Source organism: Malus domestica, chromosome 07 (assembly GCF_042453785.1).
Source record: "Malus domestica chromosome 07, GDT2T_hap1".
Lineage (NCBI taxonomy): Eukaryota > Viridiplantae > Streptophyta > Magnoliopsida > Rosales > Rosaceae > Malus > Malus domestica.
The window spans coordinates 35,231,034-35,250,847 of record NC_091667.1 but is presented as its reverse complement, the minus strand read 5'-3'; the positions used below and the strand labels follow the sequence as shown (position 1 = coordinate 35,250,847).

General features: G+C 35.8%; 1 protein-coding gene and 1 non-coding gene across 2 annotated transcripts; both read left to right on the top strand.

Annotated features, from left to right (window-relative positions):
* The first annotated feature begins 15 nt into the window (after window positions 1-15).
* On the top strand, window positions 16-88 carry TRNAA-CGC (transfer RNA alanine (anticodon CGC)). Its single transcript has one exon. It is a non-coding gene; the product is annotated as a tRNA-Ala (tRNA).
* Window positions 89-8,788: 8,700 nt separating this feature from the next.
* On the top strand, window positions 8,789-13,527 carry LOC103439874 (probable pectinesterase/pectinesterase inhibitor 34). The gene is made up of 3 exons (XM_008378504.3): window positions 8,789-9,960; window positions 11,609-11,745; window positions 12,604-13,527. The coding sequence occupies exons 1-3, from the start codon at window positions 8,954-8,956 to the stop codon at window positions 13,299-13,301; spliced, it is 1,842 nt and encodes a 613-aa protein (XP_008376726.2). The 5' UTR covers window positions 8,789-8,953; the 3' UTR covers window positions 13,302-13,527.
* Window positions 13,528-19,814: the final 6,287 nt, after the last annotated feature.

The following is a 19,814-nucleotide window of genomic DNA, read 5'->3' as shown; positions in this document are numbered from 1 at the left end:
AACGCATTATCATTCGGGGGTGTAGCTCATATGGTAGAGCGCTCGCTTCGCATGCGAGAGGCACGGGGTTCGATTCCCCGCACCTCCATCGTTTTTTATTTTTTGTTTTTTATTTTTTATCAATCTGGGCTCGGCACTCTCTTCTTTCTGAGTTTGGGGCTTTCTGAGCCCATAATATATATATATATATATATATTTTTAATCAATCTGGGCTCGGCCCTCTGACATCCTTTGTGGGCTGGTTCACATTAAGAAGAAATTTGTCGTGTCTAGAATACGGTTCAATACAGTAAATGTCATGATATATATAATTAAGGAGAAGTTTAATTATTCGAGTGTCAACCATTTGTATACATTTAATGTACCATGCCATATTTCGCTCCACATTAAGATGCTTCTTTCTTCTCTTCTCAATTTTCTTAATTATTGGTAGATAAATGTCATCTTCTAATTACTCACTTTCCATACATACCTCTCAATTCATTTTCTGCTGATGTTTGTCTTAATAATGTTACGTAATGTCTCAAATTCAAATATCATATTCCTCGTTAATAAAAAACCAAAAAAAAAATAAAAGAACACTTTTTTATGTGAACTATGTAAAAGTAGCGATCACACATTGGTGTCCACCAACATTATGTTTAAGATTATACAAGAACATGTTATCTAAATTATCTTGTCTGTAATGAAAATAAAGGAGGCCAATAAGTACAATAATATATGTGTTTGTTTGATTAGTAATATTGTCACACAATGTGGTCCGAGTACTGCACGTCAAACTTCCACTATACCATTAATTCAACATGCATGGCCCATGCATTTCCTCGTCTTTTTCTCCTGTCCTCTCTCGCATCGAATTTTTAGTGTGTCCGGAATATAGCTTGGTATACCAAGTATCATAATATAAATAGTCAAGAAATTTCTTTTTTAAGTATCCAACCACTTGTATTATGACATTTGGTATACTCGATTGTGTTCCTGGCATTAAAAAATCTCTCACATTTGATTGGCAAAGGTTTGGCCACCGAGAATGACTAAACGCATAAACGACGACCATATAACATGGTTTATATGGCCTTTTATCACCAACATTGAACCCCTCTTAGTTTTGTTTTGTGAAATCATAGCCATTTCTCAACATCTTTGATATTGATATCTCTCAATCAACATAGTGGACAGGTGTCCTACAATTGTATCCAATGAGTTTTGTCAAGTCTGAATAGTTCTAACCAACTAATTAAAACTTGATACTAATATGTACCATCTCCCTGTTTCTATTTGCACACAATATTATTGACAATATATTATCTTTTTATTATTTTTCATGTGATGATAACGGTTTTATCCCAACGTTAAAAAAAAGTACAAACTTCAAAGTGGTTAACTTGGATTAAATTTGAGGTGTTCTTAGACCAAGGTCTAAAATATCGATATTATCCCGATATTTCCATCGAAATTTCCGTGTTTTTGGAGTACCGATATTTCCGATATCATCGATATTTTAGACATTGATAGGAACTCTATGAGGTACTAAGTCACTCATGTATCTTACCATGCAATGTATGAAGTGTAAAATATTGTACTAATTCATTATATATAAATGATTATGGTGTGTTTAAACTTCTTTCATTAATTACTACATATTTTCTACACTCACAATGTTTGCCAGCTCGCTATATAATCAACTTAAATCAGTTAAATCCATCATGCAATGAATTTTCTTCCAATTTTTTTGTGATAAACTAATAGATAATTGACTAAATAAACATCCTTCAAAATTTTAATAAAAATTTCCAAATTTTTCCTACAATTTTCGTGGTTTTTATTCAATTTTTATCGATATCGATAATATCCCGATATTTCCATTGAAATTTCCGTGTTTTTTTAGTACCGATATTTCTGATATCATCGATATTTTATACCTTGCCTCAAACCAAAAGTACTCGAAATAAAATAAAAAGCCAACTTGGCCAATTATATTTATGGAAAAATATTATCTTCCCTCCAAATCTCCTCCCCTCTAGTCCCCTTCGGTCTCTTCCTTTCTCACTTTCCTCTTTTTTATTCTTTGTACAAAGAAGTCAACTCCAGATACTAAGTGGCTTAATTGTGACCGTTCAAATAGGAGGTGAGTGAAGAGGAGGAGGATTTAGAGGGGAGAAAATCCTACTCTATCATTTATAATCATCATACTGGCATATATGTGGGTGTGACAAGCACAAGAGGCGGCAAAAGGAACGCATCCAAATCTTTGATTATCTTATACTTATTAGACTAATCCTTGTTATAGTTATATGGAATTTAATTAGCTTAATAATCAGCCTGTGACTGATCAGTGATATACCTATCCTGCCAAAAGGGAAAACAAGGGGTGGAAGTTGTTTTCTATCAATTTTTCTCTTGTGAAATTCCCTACGTGTACATCGACCAATTTGATTTTTAGTAAGTGTGGCACTGTGTTATAAGTTCATTTGAAACCACATCTGCTCGAATCGTGTTGTGCAGTTTCCACTTTCTGTTATTTGGGAAATTGAGTTTCCTAGTAAAATCTAGGTCTTTTAATTCGCACAAAAACCTAGCAAGAGTGTCCCTTTCCCTTTGCCTTTAAGCTACTAATTGAAAAAGCTACTAATTGAATTGATGTGATTTCACTTAATGAATCTGGACAAAATGGGAAGCAACAATCCAATTATTTAAAACCAGCAAAAGTAGGGGAAGTCATTTCGTTTCTGCTCTTACAGTATAATATCAAAACCAATCAAAATCTTACTTCTAGAGCTTAACAAAGTAACTGGGTCCTCACCATCCTGACTGATTGTATAAAATTTCAGTTTAAAACATATGTATAAACCATTAACTCATGGAAATACAAGCGAAAATGCTTGCACACACGTCAAAACATAATTAAATTTGTATGCGGGGAGGAATGTCCTACATATTAAAAGCTGAGCAAGTCTTGGTGTAGCATCAATCCATCCATGGTATTCAAAGCAATATAATATCAAAACCAATCAAAATCTTACTTCTAGAGCTTAACAATGTAACTGGGTCCTCACCATCCTGACTGATTGTATAAAATTTCAGTTTAAAACATATGTATACCATTAACTCATGGAAATACAAGCGAAAATGCTTGCACACACGTCAAAACATAATTAAATTTGTATGCGGGGAGGAATGTCTTACATATTAAAAGCTGAGCAAGTCTTGGTGTAGCATCAATCCATCCATGGTATTCAAAGCAATGTAACTACCTTGTACTAATTTTATTCTTACCGCTGTACGTTTTTTCAAAATGCTTCTTCGTCACAGCAGAAGTATTAGGTTTTGGAGAAAGAGACTGGGTAAGGTTCTCACTGTGAAAGTTTTATTAATTGTTACTGTTCACCTGTCTTTTATGATAAAAACGCTTTTAAGAAGCATGGGTAGAGCGATTTCTACTTTTTACTGTTTTAGATCCATGATTTCAAAGAAAAAAAAATTATTATTTTTTATTTACCTAACACAATTTTAACTCTAACTTTATAAGAAGCTGCTTTTAAAAAAAAAAATTAGTAAACTCAAACTAGCCCTAAAAATCTTTAAAATTAACTAAAGCTATAATTTCGATGCCTTTTGGTTTGGTTCACACTTCATGGTCAAATTGTATCCCCACAAAACCAATGCGAAATAATTATATATATTTCTGGTTTAATAATATTTGTGGATGGGCTACTGATACATTGTCAAATCATTCTCATTAGAATGATCGAAACACGAACGCTCTATTAATTGGGAAAAAAGATTATTTTCGGATTTCTTCCACCAAGGTTACCGGATCAAATTATTCGAACTTTTGAAATTTCATCAAATGACTCATCTGTTTTAATCTCTTAAAAACTATAATAATTTTTAACCGTTTGATGAAATTTCAAAGGTTCGGATCATTTGATCCGGTGACCTTAGTGGAAGAGATCCGGAGAGAATCTCTTTCCCATTCATTGACCACTATACTTAATTAAAGATATTTACATATTCACTTACTTAAATATTTATATATACACGTATATAGATATGTGTGTGTGTGTCAAATTTATATATGGAACCGGATCCCCTCCTGAGCATAGGGTGGGGATCCTCCTGACCGGATCATTTGGGCCATTGAAATTTGATCCAACGGCTATAATAATTATAACTTTTAGAGGGCCCGACCCTCTGTTTGTAGCCGTTAGATCAAATTTCAATGGCCCTAAAGAAAACCTAACTATATATGAAACACTCATTTATGTATAAAAGTGTCCACCGTTAACTAGTTATCTAACTAATCTGATCAATAAAGGAATACAGGGTTGTTGACAAATATAAAATGCTCACAATAATATTTAAAAATAGACGACTCAGATCATGAGAGAATTTTGTGGAATGAACTCATATCATCAGTGAGATCTGTATTAAGTTACTTAAATTGTTAAAAAATAAAAAAATTCGTATTTTGATGACTCGATCGCGTTTATCTTCTTTTATGGTTACAATATTTTTCTTACTAAAATAATTAAAATGAAAAGAAAAGGGTGGCAATTAGGGTTAGCACACGAACCATGCATGGAATCTAGGCGTATACAGTGGCGAATTTTTGCATCAGATTAATAGTTTTTGTCAAGCATTCCTTAGAGAAGTTGTAGCATTAATCAGTGCATGGCTCCAAATAATGCTAAATGTATATCTAGAAAAATGTTAATTAGAAACAAATCATGTGATTAGGAAACGAGCAAGAGGCCTTTGTCCCCTACCATCATAGAATTAGGCACATGCAGTTGCATGGCAGCTGCATGCTTTCAATCTCTTGCTTTGTTAGATTGGTGTGACCACTAGACCACTAGATCACTAGATCTCCTCAAATTTTAGCAATTTGGTCAAATCTTTCCTTTTCTCTGTATCCCTATTGGGTTTATTAGACAACCAAATCATTATTCTTAGATTTCATGTACAACTAATTAAGTAGACGACGTATTTAAATCAAAATAATTGTTCATGGATAAATACTACTCTTTGCACTGTAAATTTAATACAATTTTGAGATAAAATCTCCTTTTAAGTATGCCATTTTGGTTTTACTTTTTGTATATACATTTACTCGAAACTTTTATTGTGCTTCAGAGCATATGCTACTTTTCATCGATATATTTTTATGTGAGTAACTAGTTTGTAGGCAACCAAATAAAGGAGAATATGATTTTTATTTTATTTTTTACAAGAAATGATAGAATGGTATTTTATTCATCAATACAAACACATATAACAGTGCTAATTTGGTGCATTATTCCAAGTGATAAAAAAAAAACCGATTTAGAGTGAATTTGTACAATCAAACAATATAAAGTGATGATAAGACAAAAATTACATCACGTCCATTAACGTAATGAGCGTGCAGATCAAATATCATAATGTAAGGAGCCTTCAAGGGAACGATCCTCATTTTTTGAAAAAAAAAATGAGACTAGTTGTGGGGCTCACTCCACATTAAATTTCAATGATTCGAACCGTCTATTTTTTAAGTTGCACCTCATAGATCATCCTTACAAAGTGTTAGTTAAATTGAAAATATTTGAGGCATCTAATTGAAATTTCATCGTGATAATTGAATGGATAAATAATTTCAGATGAATTGAATTTTTGTAAAGATTATCTATGAATCTAGATTTATAAAATAAACTGGAAGCGCCCCTTGTTTCCAAAAAAAAAAAAGAACGAATTGTTCACATTTCATTTGATGGTCAAAAACAAATCCCAACTAATATTTTTTTCCTTCCCTTAAAAGGCATGTGATAATGCATATAGAGACATAGAAAGTTACAGTGATCTGCAAATCGGGACGTAACATGCAAACTGCAAGAACACAAGAAGCTCCTCTCTTTCGTATACAGAATGAAAAGTCAAACTTGTACTTGACTTGAGAGGTTTTAGTCTTTGCATGTACTAGAGAAAGAAAATTGATCGACTCACATTTTTATACTGTCAGATGCTCCGTCGGCGAAATCTCAGCGGCCCCATTTTTGTCTCATTGATGTCACCATGAGCATACCGCTATAGAGGTCTCACATGCTAACAAGCCATAATCATACAAATAAAAACTTAAAAGTATGACATTATATCGTTAATTAGCACTTAACGTTCTCGTGTCAATGCCTGTGTGACGTCGTACGACTCATAAACAAGTTAATTTGCTCTATTAAACGCCAAGTCCACAAAATATTAATTGAACACCAACTCATAAACAAGTTGTATATGCAATGTAAGATATCAACTTTGGTTGGATCGATAACTGTAAATGCATCTAAGTTGTACCAAAAATCATTACATGCATGTTATCATCGTATTTGTTTATACATATATAGTTATATATTGGTAATAAGGAAGCAACCCTAGTGTAAATCGGACCAAATGAAAAACCCCTAAACGGCTAAACACCAGTAGTCCTCATCAGTATTTGGTGGTCAATTTGTGGACTATTTGGATGCAGACATGGTTTGCCGAATGTAAGAGAACGTACGTCGCGGAGATGATGAGGTTTTAACTTGTAAGCATCATCATCGTGTTTCGTCTGATTTTTGACTTATCTCAAATCCTCAAAAAGTACATATCGGTCCTATTCAAATTGTTATTAAGACCAAGAATGTATAAGTAGAAGAAGATCAATTTGTTGTGGAAGCATCACATCGATCTATATATATATATATATATATATATATATATATATATATATATATATATATATATATATATAATTTTATTATTTTAATTTAAAAGAGGGGGAGTTTCAAATCTAGCCCGCATGAGTGGACACCCAACACTAAATTCACTGTGATATTTGACCACATGCGTATCATTATCTATATTGGAACAATATATATTATGGCAAAATTTATACGCAGCTTGCATGGTCATGAATCCACTGCTTGGAAAGCCCTAGTTTAGTTCATATTTCATATTTCGACAAACAGCACAAGAAACTTACATGATTCACTATGTTCTAAACTATGAAATCCAACAACTATCGCTTAGATCTCTCTCTCAAACTTTAACCTCTTAGTTCTGGTTACGAAATAAGTGAAAATGGGCTGAGAGAAGCAAAAGCTGTCAATAGAAAGGAGACAACTTTCATTAAGCAAATGGTGGAAGGTTACTTCAGCTAGTGATCAAGAGGTGACAGCTTACTTCAAGAATAAGACTTTGTTTTAAGCAAGGTAACAACTTAACTTTACAGATGGTGTCGAGTTTAAGGTGCTAAAATTTGTCATAATTCATCCAAAAACTATAGCAATTTTTCTTAGTCCGACCATCAAACCCTGCTCTGATACCATGTATAAATTTTTTTTTTGGCTGAATGAATAATTTCATAGATATGAGAATACAATATATAGAATTACATTCTTTGTATGAAATTTTAATTATAATTAATTTCTTATTTGTCTAACAACTAGGGCTTCAAAAGAGCTGACCTGTTACAAAATTTAGCTTAAATTCACTGCCCAACTCTGTATTAATGAATCCCTGCTAAACTGTGGGGACCTTTGACTAACTCTGCCTCTCACTCTTCTGAAACTTTTAAAATATACATAGACAAAGTTTAATTACCAGATAAAAATAGCTTATAATTTATCAAACGTAGGAAAAGTGAAAACTTTATACAGCCAGCTAAATGCCCAGAAAGGTGATTCTTTTGTTGAATTCAAACGGATTAAAACATAAGTTTTAACAATTCTTAAACCCCTAATTATTACAATATCCAATATAAATAATTATTGATGCACTCTAAAACTTTTGAGTGAAAATTTTATTTCGCTAGCAAGAATCCCTGGATAAAAGTCATAGGGTTTTTATCATGGTTGACCTCTCAAATTGGACGTTATAATTAAAATGATATCTAAAATAGAAAATCAATCAATTTTTTTTTTGTCCAAAAAATCAATCAATTTGATTATTGAAGTGTGTTCGGTAAATCAATTTGATCATTCCTTATCTTTCGTCAAATTTTATGTTAGTGTGTCAACGTGGCACACGGGTGGGTCACACTTATCCAATCAATGGCACCATATAAATTAACAATAAATTAATTGTTAAATCCATGCTCAAAGACCAAATTAATTGCTTTTCTATTTCACAGACCGTGATAAAAATCCAAAAGTAATATTTCTTGTTGAAACTGGATACTCTATAATGGATAAAACTTAAAAGCGAAAAAAATGTACAATCCACTAATCAATACCAACATCCAGTATAATTAAAAATTCATGTAACATAACAAAAAAAGGAGCAAGACGCACTACTTAGCATGCAAGTTAGCGTAAGAGCTAAGAGAATCGTGCAAAATTGCCAAATGCATGCACTGCGCACAGCACTCAACTTTAACGACGATTTTGACGTCAGACACAGAGGACATTTCCTATCCCCTCCTACTCCACTTGTTCAAAGCAATATTCAAAGAAATTAATATTAGTTAAACCAAAATTAAGTAAAAAATAAAAACTAAGAAGAAGGAAGATAGAAAGGAAAGAGGAATTAATGGAAACCTTTTTTGGCTCTCTTCGGATAAGTTATGAGGAGAACAATTTACATATCACGGGTACGGTATTATTACGACGTTTTGTGTCGTGTAAGTCATTCTTGGGCTGTAAGTTTGTGTAGAAATGAAAGTAGCAGCCAGCTCATCGCCTCCTCGACATCGACCTCACAACAACCTCTTTTATTCTCCTACGTCCCCACATAATTCATATTATTTAAGATTTTAAAACTTATTTAAAAATCAGTTAATTTCCTAATTATATATAAATACACAGCCCCTCTTTAAACCCCACCCACGCTTCTTCTCTCTTATTTCCTCCCTCCCTCTCAGAGAATTTCACTATATCAGTCCTAACAACTTCGTAAACTTTCCACTTTCAGTTCTTTCCAGTTTCAGTTCTACTAAAAGGATATGGATTACGGCAGACTCAAACCGTCGGAGCCGGAAGGCTCCTCCAAGCACCACGTGGCGGAAAACCCATCACTCCCACAAACCGTCACGTCATCCTCCTCCTCAACCAGCCGCAGCCGCAAGAACAAGCTCATCCTAATCTCTCTCCTCTCCGTCGCACTCATACTCGCGTCCGCCGTCTCCGCAGTCGTCCTAGTCGCCGGCCGCTCCAAAGCTTCAAACTCCGCTGCCTCCTCCGCCATCCACCGCAAGCCCACGAAGGCCATCTCAGACGCGTGCGCCAAGACGCGCTTCCCCTCCCTCTGCGTCGACTCCCTACTCGACTTCCCCGGCTCCACCACCGCGTCGGAGCAGGACCTCGTCCACATTTCCTTCAACATGACGCTGCAGCGCCTCAGTAAGGCGCTCTACATCTCCTCCTCCCTCTCCTACCGCCAGATGGATCCCTACTCCCGCTCCGCCTACGATGACTGCCTCGAGCTCCTCGACGACTCCGTCGACGCCCTCTCCCGAGCCCTCACCTCCGTCGTCCCTGGTGCAGCGTCCACGTCCACACAGGACGTGCTGACGTGGCTGAGCGCAGCGCTCACGAACCAGGACACGTGCGGGGAGGGTTTTGAGCAAATCAATGGCGGCGACGTCAAGAACGAGATGGACCAGCGGCTTAAGGACTTGTCGGAACTCGTGAGCAACTGCCTCGCAATTTACTCGGCGATCGGGGGCGGCGATTTCTCCGGAGTCCCGATACAGAACAGGCGGAGGATGTTGTTGGGTAATTCCGACATGGAGCGCGATATAATGGGGGATAATGCCGATGTCTCGCGAGATTTTCCGAGGTGGTTGGGTAGGAGGGAGAGGAGGTTGCTGTCGGTGCCGGGATCGCAGATACAGGCGGATATTATCGTGTCGAAAGATGGCAGTGGGACGTTCAAGACGATCGCCGAGGCAATCAAAAAGGCGCCGGAGTCTAGTTCTCGTCGGACAATTATTTACGTCAAAGCAGGAAGGTAAGTTCACTACTCACTCATAAAGTTGTTTAGTTTGGTACTATCTTTTCCTACCCTTTTTACTTTCTTTTGGATTCATCATTTAGAGACGCACTAAACTAATCACTTGTTCATAATCGCTGTTAAAGTTGAATTTCTTTATGGCTGAATTATGAGGTGGAACTTAATTATATTGCTTTTTAAATTTGATTGTTTGTGAGTTGCGGAGAAATTTTTTATTGTGACGGGGGCACAAATGGTACACTATGTGTTTTTATGTAAGTGATAGGAAATTTTATTTTTAAATTTGATTGTTTGTGAATTGCGGATAAATTTTTTATTGTGATGGGAACACTAGTGGTACACTACGTGTTTTTATGTAAGTGGTAGGAAATTTTATTTTTTAAGTTATTAACTTTTTAACACACATATCTCACAATTTGTATAGTGACACGTGATGTACCACCTCGTGCGCCGATTACATTGAAAAATCTCTCGTGACTTGTGAGAGTGCATCACTAATACAGTCAATTTTGTACTTTTTAATAATATTAATTTTATGACAAAAATTATGTTTTGAAAGTGGTTTTGGCAGTTGTTTCGGAAAAGATTTCATGTAAACATTTGTTTTTTTCTTTTAGCAATCTTAAATAGAATAACTTTTATTAAATTTGTAAATTATGTTATGTGACATAAATAAAAAATAAATACGTTAATTAATATTTAAATAATAATTTTTTTAACAATTACGTCATATAATTTATAAAATTCGATCCAAAACAATTGATTTTCCCAACCTTATCGTTGTTCCCTTTCGTTTAGTTACTTTTTGACCACCGTTGTTAGTTGCTTTAGGTTAACATTATGTCGGTGAAAAGATTTTTCTCTAACTTTTTGTGTTAATTCCTTGTGCGTATCGATTGGAGCATTGACTTGAGTGAGCCCCCTTTTTTCACACAGACCTATAATCATGTGAGAGAACTTATTAATCCTCCCCCTTACTCCATCACTTTTACATAAATACCCCATTGTTTTACTATGAACTGGTGATGCCATGTTCTTAAATTAATTTGATGGCCATCAATGGAACTTGAAAATTTTATTTTATCTTCTTTATGTTGTCGTGTGGTGGTTGTCGGTAGAGAATGGTCGCTAGTCATGACATATGCATACATTATTTGGATTATGTAATAGACGAATAAGAATTTAATACGTTAGGAATACGGATACACAAAGCATGACAATATAAATAGTTGAATTTTTTTTTATGTATTTAATTATTTGATTTAAAACACTTAATATACTAAATTGTGTCTCGATACACCGAAAAATCTTAATAGTAAACGTCGTTTTCTACCCCGGGTCATTAACCGTACAGTGGACTTTGGATTTTTGCATGTAATATGACAACTACTTGACTTGTGTGGTCAATTATACTCTCTGCTGGCATGCACTGCAAACTTCAAAATGCTTGAATGCACAAGTTTCGAGAGATATTCTCTTACATTCGAATGTCGCCATGACAATACTTTTAGTTAGTTAAGTATTGTAATAGATGACTTGTTATGCGTGACATTTCTGATGCAGGTAAGTTTTTATTGTGTGATTTGTTTTTCTTTTTATTCTTTTGTGGTAAATTATTTTGGATGATTTCTTGTTCATATTTTAGGTACGAAGAGAGTAATTTGAAGGTGGCAAGGAAGAAGACCAACTTGATGTTCATCGGAGACGGGAAGGGCAAAACCATAATTACCGGAGGGAAAAACGTCGCGCAGAAAGTGACCACATTCCACACTGCAACCTTCGGTAAGTTCCGTCAAACACCGTTGTCTTTTCACGTTGTAATTTTCGAATCATTGTCCTCTTTTCCTTATGGTCACCAATAACATGTGGGCCCTGTCACTCACTACCATGCATGACATCAGTTACTACTTACACGTGGCCGGTTATGCTAACAGAAGCTATTCAGTTTGATGCAACTTGGTGACGTTTGTCTGACCTCATAATCCCAAATTACCTTTGTAACCCAATAGCTCAAGAAGAGAAAACCTACCAATTGTGTGAAGGTTGAGAAGTGATTTTCACTCGCTCTTTTTATCCCATCTTCTCATTTATTTTTAGTTTTGGTAATTTGATTGAACAAATCAAATAAAAATCGAAAATGAAGTTTTAACATGGGTAGACATAAACTGTTTCCCTCGAGACTATTATAAGTTAACCATTCACTGACTTTTTATTTTGCATAGGTTGCATGAAAGACCCTCTCATGTTTAAGATGTTAGCCTTTTTCTTCCATTTTTTAGTACAAATAGGTGGCATCTAAATTATTCCATTGGAGGCCTTGTAAGCTTAACATTTTGGAATTTAGGGTTAAAATTATTCTGGTTCTATAAGTGGAATGTTCTCATTTTTCGTCTATAAATCAACCTTCTTTGGTAATCCGATCCAAAATCTTCTCCTCCATCCAAATCTTGTCCAATCAAATCCAATCCAACCTAATCCGATCACATTTAACTACACTTTTCCAGTTAGACATGAATGGAAATTGGACAACAGTATCGTAACTTTCCGTCCCACAATAGTTGAAAGCAACACAAATCACATTATTGGATGTGGATGACTTATCAATGGCGTTTATTGAATTCATTTCTTGTTGGTCCACAGCTGCTCAAGGAGCTGGTTTTATTGCACGTGACATAACGTTCGAGAACTACGCGGGACCGGACAAGCACCAAGCCGTCGCCCTTCGAATAGGAGCGGACCACGCTGTGGTCTACCACTGCAGCATCATCGGACACCAAGACACATTTTACGTGCACTCGAATCGCCAATTCGTCCGTGAAACGGATATTTACGGGACAGTGGATTTCATTTTTGGCAATGCGGCTGTAGTGTTCCAAAAGTGTAGCCTCTACGCTCGCAAGCCCATGGCCAATCAAAAAAACACAATCACAGCCCAAAACCGGAAGGACCCGAATCAGAACACGGGCATTTCTATCCATGATTGCCGGATCCTCGCCACTCCGGAGCTCGAGGGTTCAAAGGGTAGCTTCCCGACCTATCTAGGCCGTCCGTGGAAGATGTACTCTAGGACAGTTTACATGTTATCGTTCATTGGTGATCACGTTCATCCGCGTGGATGGCTTGAGTGGAATGGGAATTTCGCCCTAGATACCCTATACTATGGTGAATACATGAACTCTGGCCCTGGCGCGGCGGTAGGGCAACGAGTAACTTGGCCTGGGTATCGGGTCATTACCTCTCCGGTGGAGGCCGGTAAGTTCACTGTTGCACAGTTTATATACGGGTCGTCATGGTTGCCGTCCACTGGGGTGGCATTCTTGGCCGGTTTATCAGTCTAAATTACACCGGCTGTAATTCTAGGTCCAAGGCATTAGTGGGTAAATGCTCTTATTCCCTTGGTAACTGTAAGAATATAGTTGTTTTTTTTGTTTTTTTTTGTTTTTTTTTGGGTTGTATATTTTTTTCAACAATATATAAGTGAATAAGTTGTATTGTTCTCTTTGGTCAATTAACTCAAATGATGATATACAATTTATATAAGGAAGGTAGTATTTCGGTAGTAAAGTTATATTTGTTATGCCACGTAAAAAAACGCATATTCAACGGAGGTAGCAGCTAAACAAATTAACGAATTAGCATTTGACCTTGCAAATATATAAGGCCAGTTCCTATTTCAAGTTAACAAATTGGGTCACGCAATATATTATATCCAAAGTTATTGTCTAGTAAGTAAAGCTAAAGAACGAGAAATAAAACTTGAATCCTACAACATAAGATAAATCAAAATATTAATATTTAAAATTAAAAGATAAAATTTGAAGACCGAGTTGGAGTGATAGACACTTTAAACGAAAATTTTTGTTAACTCTTTGCTTTTTTGGACAAAAAAATGTTGTTAACTCCTTAGTAGATGTCTAACGGATTGATTTTCTACACGAGTCTGCTTGACTGTAGTCACAAGCAGGATGAAATTTCTCATAGCCTCTCCAGACTCAAAGGAGATGGATAACCATGATTTGTCACTAGTTGTTCCCCTTTTAATAAAAAAAAGGGAATTGATTTTCTTATCTACATAATGTAGTACTGGAGGACACTAATGTCATTTTCAAATAATTACTCTTGTCTTTGTAGTCGTTGCCAACTTTAATACAGTTGCTTAGCTTTTAATTTGATGTGTTTGTGTCGGTGCTGTCGTACACGGTTTGGAGAAAAAGTTGTACTGGGAGCCAGGAACCTGACCTTCCTCGAAGCAGCTTAGATTGAAACTACAAAACACATTTCATCAAAAATGAAATACCATGAAACTTAGGCCACAACTCCACAAATGGGGTTACTTTTTACAATGAGAGAAATTTGCATGTAACGCCTTGTGTGGAACTTCTTTTTTGCCTTTTGAATTAGGTGACCTATAATTATGGCCGCCCCTAACATAAAGAAAGGTTTTCATATAATAAAAATGTCATTGTAGCAGTATCTCAAGTCAATCGTATAATCTTATATGTTTAAACTTTTTTATAACAATTATATTTTATTGGAGTTAAGTTTATCTCATTAACACGGCCAACAACTGCCAATTATGTTATATCATCAACAAGAAAACCCTTGGAATAGTTAGCCAGCAACTTGTTCAGAAATACTGTAATCAAAGAAACACGGGAGTTTGTTGATCGGTATATGACCAAATAGGATCATTCAGTTCCTATAGAACCTGTCACTAGAATACCCATAGAGAGGGATAGGGATAAGCGGAACGAAAATGGTTTTCAATGAGATGGGAAATGAATACTATTAGCCCCACATGAGGTTTGTGAATAAGTGATTATCTGAAAATGAGCCAGGAATATCCATCTTTCTACTAAACACAATGTATTGAACTCATAATCCATTCGATACTTTTATGAATGTCAACTAAGTATTGTAAGTAAATTGCTCCCAGTTGTTCAATCATTTGATAACAAGAATCATTCTTTGATAAATGATTGCTATGAGTCAAACTCAATAGAATTTGTTCAATCATTTTCTCTATCGTTAAGGTGGAGAACTGAACCAAGAATTCTCTTTCTTTATTATTAATAGAATTGCCCATGATTCTATTTCATCATCAATCCAATCATCGTTCACGTTTTTTCTTTTTCTCATCAATGAATGGATCTCTTTACATGTGTGACTTAGATGTCTCTTATTTCTCAAAGTGATTCGATTGATGGAATTTGGTATGATACTTATTAAATTGATGATATCGATGAGGTTGATATTCAAATAATTCTTCTTAGAACGTATTGATTTGACCCCATAAACAGGCACAACCCCACAAATCTACATCCATTTCCTAAAAAGTTCAAAAGTATTGACTACCCTACTATGTGAATATAGGCACAAAACATCCCCCATCCGTCTTTGTACTGGCCGAACGGCCATGTGGCCTGGTTGTCCGAACCCGATAATATCTTTCCATTTCCTTGCACATAATTTGTCAAAGGAAGTGAGAATGAGTGAATAATGTCTATGGTGAATTAGATATGGGTTGCTGCAAGTAGTATTTTGTCATTGTATTTAGGTCAGACTAAGTGCCCCTTTCTTTGGTCCCTCCTATAAGTGAAGGTTGGGCAGGGATAGATAGATGGGGGCAAGGTTGGGCAGGGATAGATAGATGGGTACCCTCCATTTCCAAGACCAAGGGCAAAGGGCATGGCCAGCTCAGGTCGTGGAGGTGGTGGTGGGAGATGACCAAGTCAAGTTGATGAATGCGATTTTTGAACTTTTTACACATTTTTGTGCCACAAAACACCAAATGCTCACATGGTTCTTTCCCATAAGGATGTTACCCACCCAAATTTTGATATGGTTCACAACGTCATGTATTTTCGTTTGATTTTTCACATGGAGGGGCCGAATTGCTTTCGCTGCAACTCCTCCCCTGAACCTACCGAAACATTTGAAACGCAACTATGACGATATTCCAAGAGCCAATTTAGGACTGGTTTTCGAAGGTCTAGAAAATGCTTCCTACAACCAAAAGCACATAAACAAAAGGAGCACGATGAGAATAAAAAGAAGGAAGCTTTAACGAAATACTTATGATACTATTCATTTTTAATGAAAAACCACATTTTAATCTTTCCCTGATACTATTCACTACACCTTTATTTGTCATTTTTCTTTAAAACTAAAGTTTTTTTTTTGGAATTTTCGTTAGTTTTCCTTAAAAAGAATGGTGGTGTTTTTTGGAAGTGATTTTTTGTATGTTAAATGTTTTTTATAAGCAGAAAGGATTAAAGAATATAAATAAATAAGGATGTGCATGGGATTGTTTTATCTTCATTTATAATTTAATATTAAATGACTTATATGTCATAATATATAATTACTATTTAAAACCTAAAAGGTTGTTTTTTTTAAATGAAAAAATTATTATCTAAATAATCCCTAGTCATTTCTCGCCGTTATTGATTTTGGACAGACTTCAATCATGTTTATGCATTCTGGTGCATGATTGATCTCCATCGCTCCCCTAACAACTATTTAACCAACTAACATTGTCATTCTTATAAAAAGAAAAAAAAATCGTGTATTGTGTATGTCTTTGATGTGTTTCAATGATTGATTAAAACAATCTATCTTTCATATAAGTATATTTATTTAAAAATACTAGTTTATAAGATCAGTTTATACTATTTTACTCTCACAATTTGTCTTTTTTGATACAACAATACATATACACTAAGGGGTTGGAGATTAACTTGGTTGCAAACTAGACATTCATGATATTCGAACCTAAAACCTCTCACTTATACGTGAAGAAGAATACTATTAGACTAATATTAAATTGTTGTTTTCAGTAGCCATCTTATTACCCGAGGCAATCTTATATCTTTAGATGTTAAAAAGGCAAAGCACGAAAAGTAAGTACCAAGTAGGATTGCAAGTGGCTTTTAGTTCAGTTGTTTAAGAGCATTCGTTCATTTTGTATTTGAATCCCTTTCTGTAGTTTAGATAAATTTAGTGTAAATTATTCTAGCACATGTAAAATACCAAGTACGATTATTCAATTTGTTCTCATAACAATAAGCAAATACCTTAGAGCTAGTTTGATATTATTGTGCTTTGAAAAAAAAAACTATTTTTGTTGTGCTATGAGAATAAGCACATTTTTGCTGATTCACGTTTTTAGTTTTTTTTCACTCAAAACTATGAAAATAAACTGTTTTTAAGTGCTTACTAAACACCTTTTTGAGCTCAAGTTTTTTTTATACCCACTTTTTATAAAAGTATCAGTACCAAACCAATACTAAGTAGGATTTGGTTTCCTAGTTTAGTTGGGACTTCCAAGTGGCTTGGGACTAAGTTTTCCTAGGGTTTGTGTTATATATATGTGACGAGTGACATCTTTTCTACTTTATTACATTTTTTCTTTCTTGAACAATCGTTTTTGGTGCCGCATTCCTCAAATTCTTGAGTTAATTTCACACCTCTTGAAATCGAACATGTTGCGAACTGCTTAGGGACATGGGTGGAAAGAATAGTAGTCGTCGGAGGGATCACGAGAGGGATGATGGTGGAAGTAGAGACTGGGAGCGGCGGATAAGGAGAAGAAGCAGTAGTTATGATGTTGATAAAGAAAGATATCATCAGAGTGAATACTAAAAAAAAATTCCAAAAGGAAATGAGAAGTGTCTGAAAATAGAGGAATTAGGGCTAGGAGGGAAGATACAGATGGTGATGCGAGGGAGAAAGATTATGAGGTATCGAGAGGATCGAGGAGGAGAAAAAGAGAGGACGGAAGAGAATAATAGGAGTTAGAATCATAAGGAAAAGGAGAGCAAAAAGCGTAAAGATATTGGTGGGAACGAGCAGAATGCTGATCAGGGTTTATCGGGTGGCGGAGTACATTTATCAGCAATGGAGCTCGAGGTACTAAAAGCGAAGGAGGAGAGATTGGCGAAGAAGAAGATAGTAGCAGATGTTTGTGATGATATTTTAGCATGGGTTAGGAGTCGAAAGATCAAGTAGAAAAATAATGCTGAAAAGGAGAAAGCGTCGCAGCTTTCAAAGGTTTTTGTTGAGTTTTGGTTTCAATATTTGTTGTATATTTCATTATGAAGATTACAAGAGAATGAAGGCAACTCTTATAGAGAGCCAAAAGAAAGCTAAAATAAATTGTAGGATAACTACATAAACACAATCCCTAAAATCTGCCCTAACAAGTGGAAAAACAAAAACCAAATTACAAGTAAAGAAGCTTTTACAAGCAACTAAGAAACGTTGATGTAAGGTGAATGACAAGCTATGGAAAGTGATTGGTGAATGACAAGCTATGGAGAAAGGTTGATGTAAGGTGAATGACAAGTTATGGAAAGTGATTGGTGAATGACAAGCTATGGAGAAAAGTTGATGTAAGGTGAATGACAAGCAATGGTGAGGATGACAACTCATACATACAACCCATCCATTCTTTCAATACACCCCCTAAAGCTGGATCAAAGGGATTGATTGATCCAAGCTTGCACAACAAACGTTGAAACTGAGCAGAGTCTAGTGCTTTTGTGAATAAATCAGCAAGTTGATCATGGCTGCGTGTGAACACGGTGTCTATCACCTTGGATTAAACTTGAGCACGAATATAATGGCAATCAACTTCAATATGTTTGGTCCTTTCATGGAATACTGGATTGGAGGCAATGTTCATGTCAGCTTGGTTATCACAATACAAGGACATTGGTGCTATGCTTGTGAATCCGAGCTCGGAAAGAAGACCTTTCAACCATATGAGTTCACAGGTTGTTGCTGCCATAGCCCTATACTCAGCTTCGGCACTAGATCGAGCAATAACAGTTTGTTTCTTGCTCTTCCAAGTGACAAGGTTCCCTCCAACAAATGTGCAAAAACCTGTTGTGGATTTTCGATCAAGGGCATTTCCAGCCCAGTCAGCATCTATGTAGGCCAAGATATGATTTGATCCATTGTTCTTCATAATTATCCCCATTCCTACTGAGCTCTTGAGATATCGAAGTATTCTCTTGACGATTTCCCAGTGAACTAGAGTAGGAGAGTGCATGAACTGACTGGCTAGGATAACTGAATATGAGATATCAGGCCTAGTAATGGTGAGATAAATAAGTTTCCCAACCATTCGCTGATAAACATTAGGGTTCGAGAGAGGTTCACCTTTTTCATGCCACTAAAGTTTGCTAGCTAGGGGTGTCCGAGCTGGTTTACATTCCATCATGTTAGTTTCATCTAGAAGATCGAGAACATACTTTCTTTGATTCAAGAACAATCCCTTTGAATAGGTAGCCACCTCAATTCCAAGAAAGTATTTCAAGGGCCCCAAGTTTTCAATGGCAAATTTTTGGTGAAGTGACTGCTTAAGCGTCTTGATTTCACTTATATTGTCACCTGTAATAATTAAGTCGTCAACATATATAAGCACAACCAATTTGTCAGCAAACTACTTCGAACAAACAAAGAAGAGTCAGCATGACTCTTTTTGAACCCTGCAGCTTCAAAGACTAAACTAAGCTTCGAATACCAAGCTCAATGGGACTGTTTGAGACCATATATGGCTTTGTGAAGTCTGCAGACCTTGTTGGGTTCATTTTCTCTTGGATGACCGGGAGGCAACTTCATGTACACTTCTTTTTCAAGATCCTCATGAAGAAATGCATTCTTCACATCCATTTGGAATAAGGGCCATGCATTATTGATTGCCACATACAACAATACCCTCACTGTGTTCATTTTGGCAACAGGAGCAAATGTCTCCTTATAGTCAATGTCATAGGTTTGAGTAAAACCTTGAGCTACTAATCGTGCTTTGTGTCTTTCAATGTTTCCATTGGAATTGAATTTGG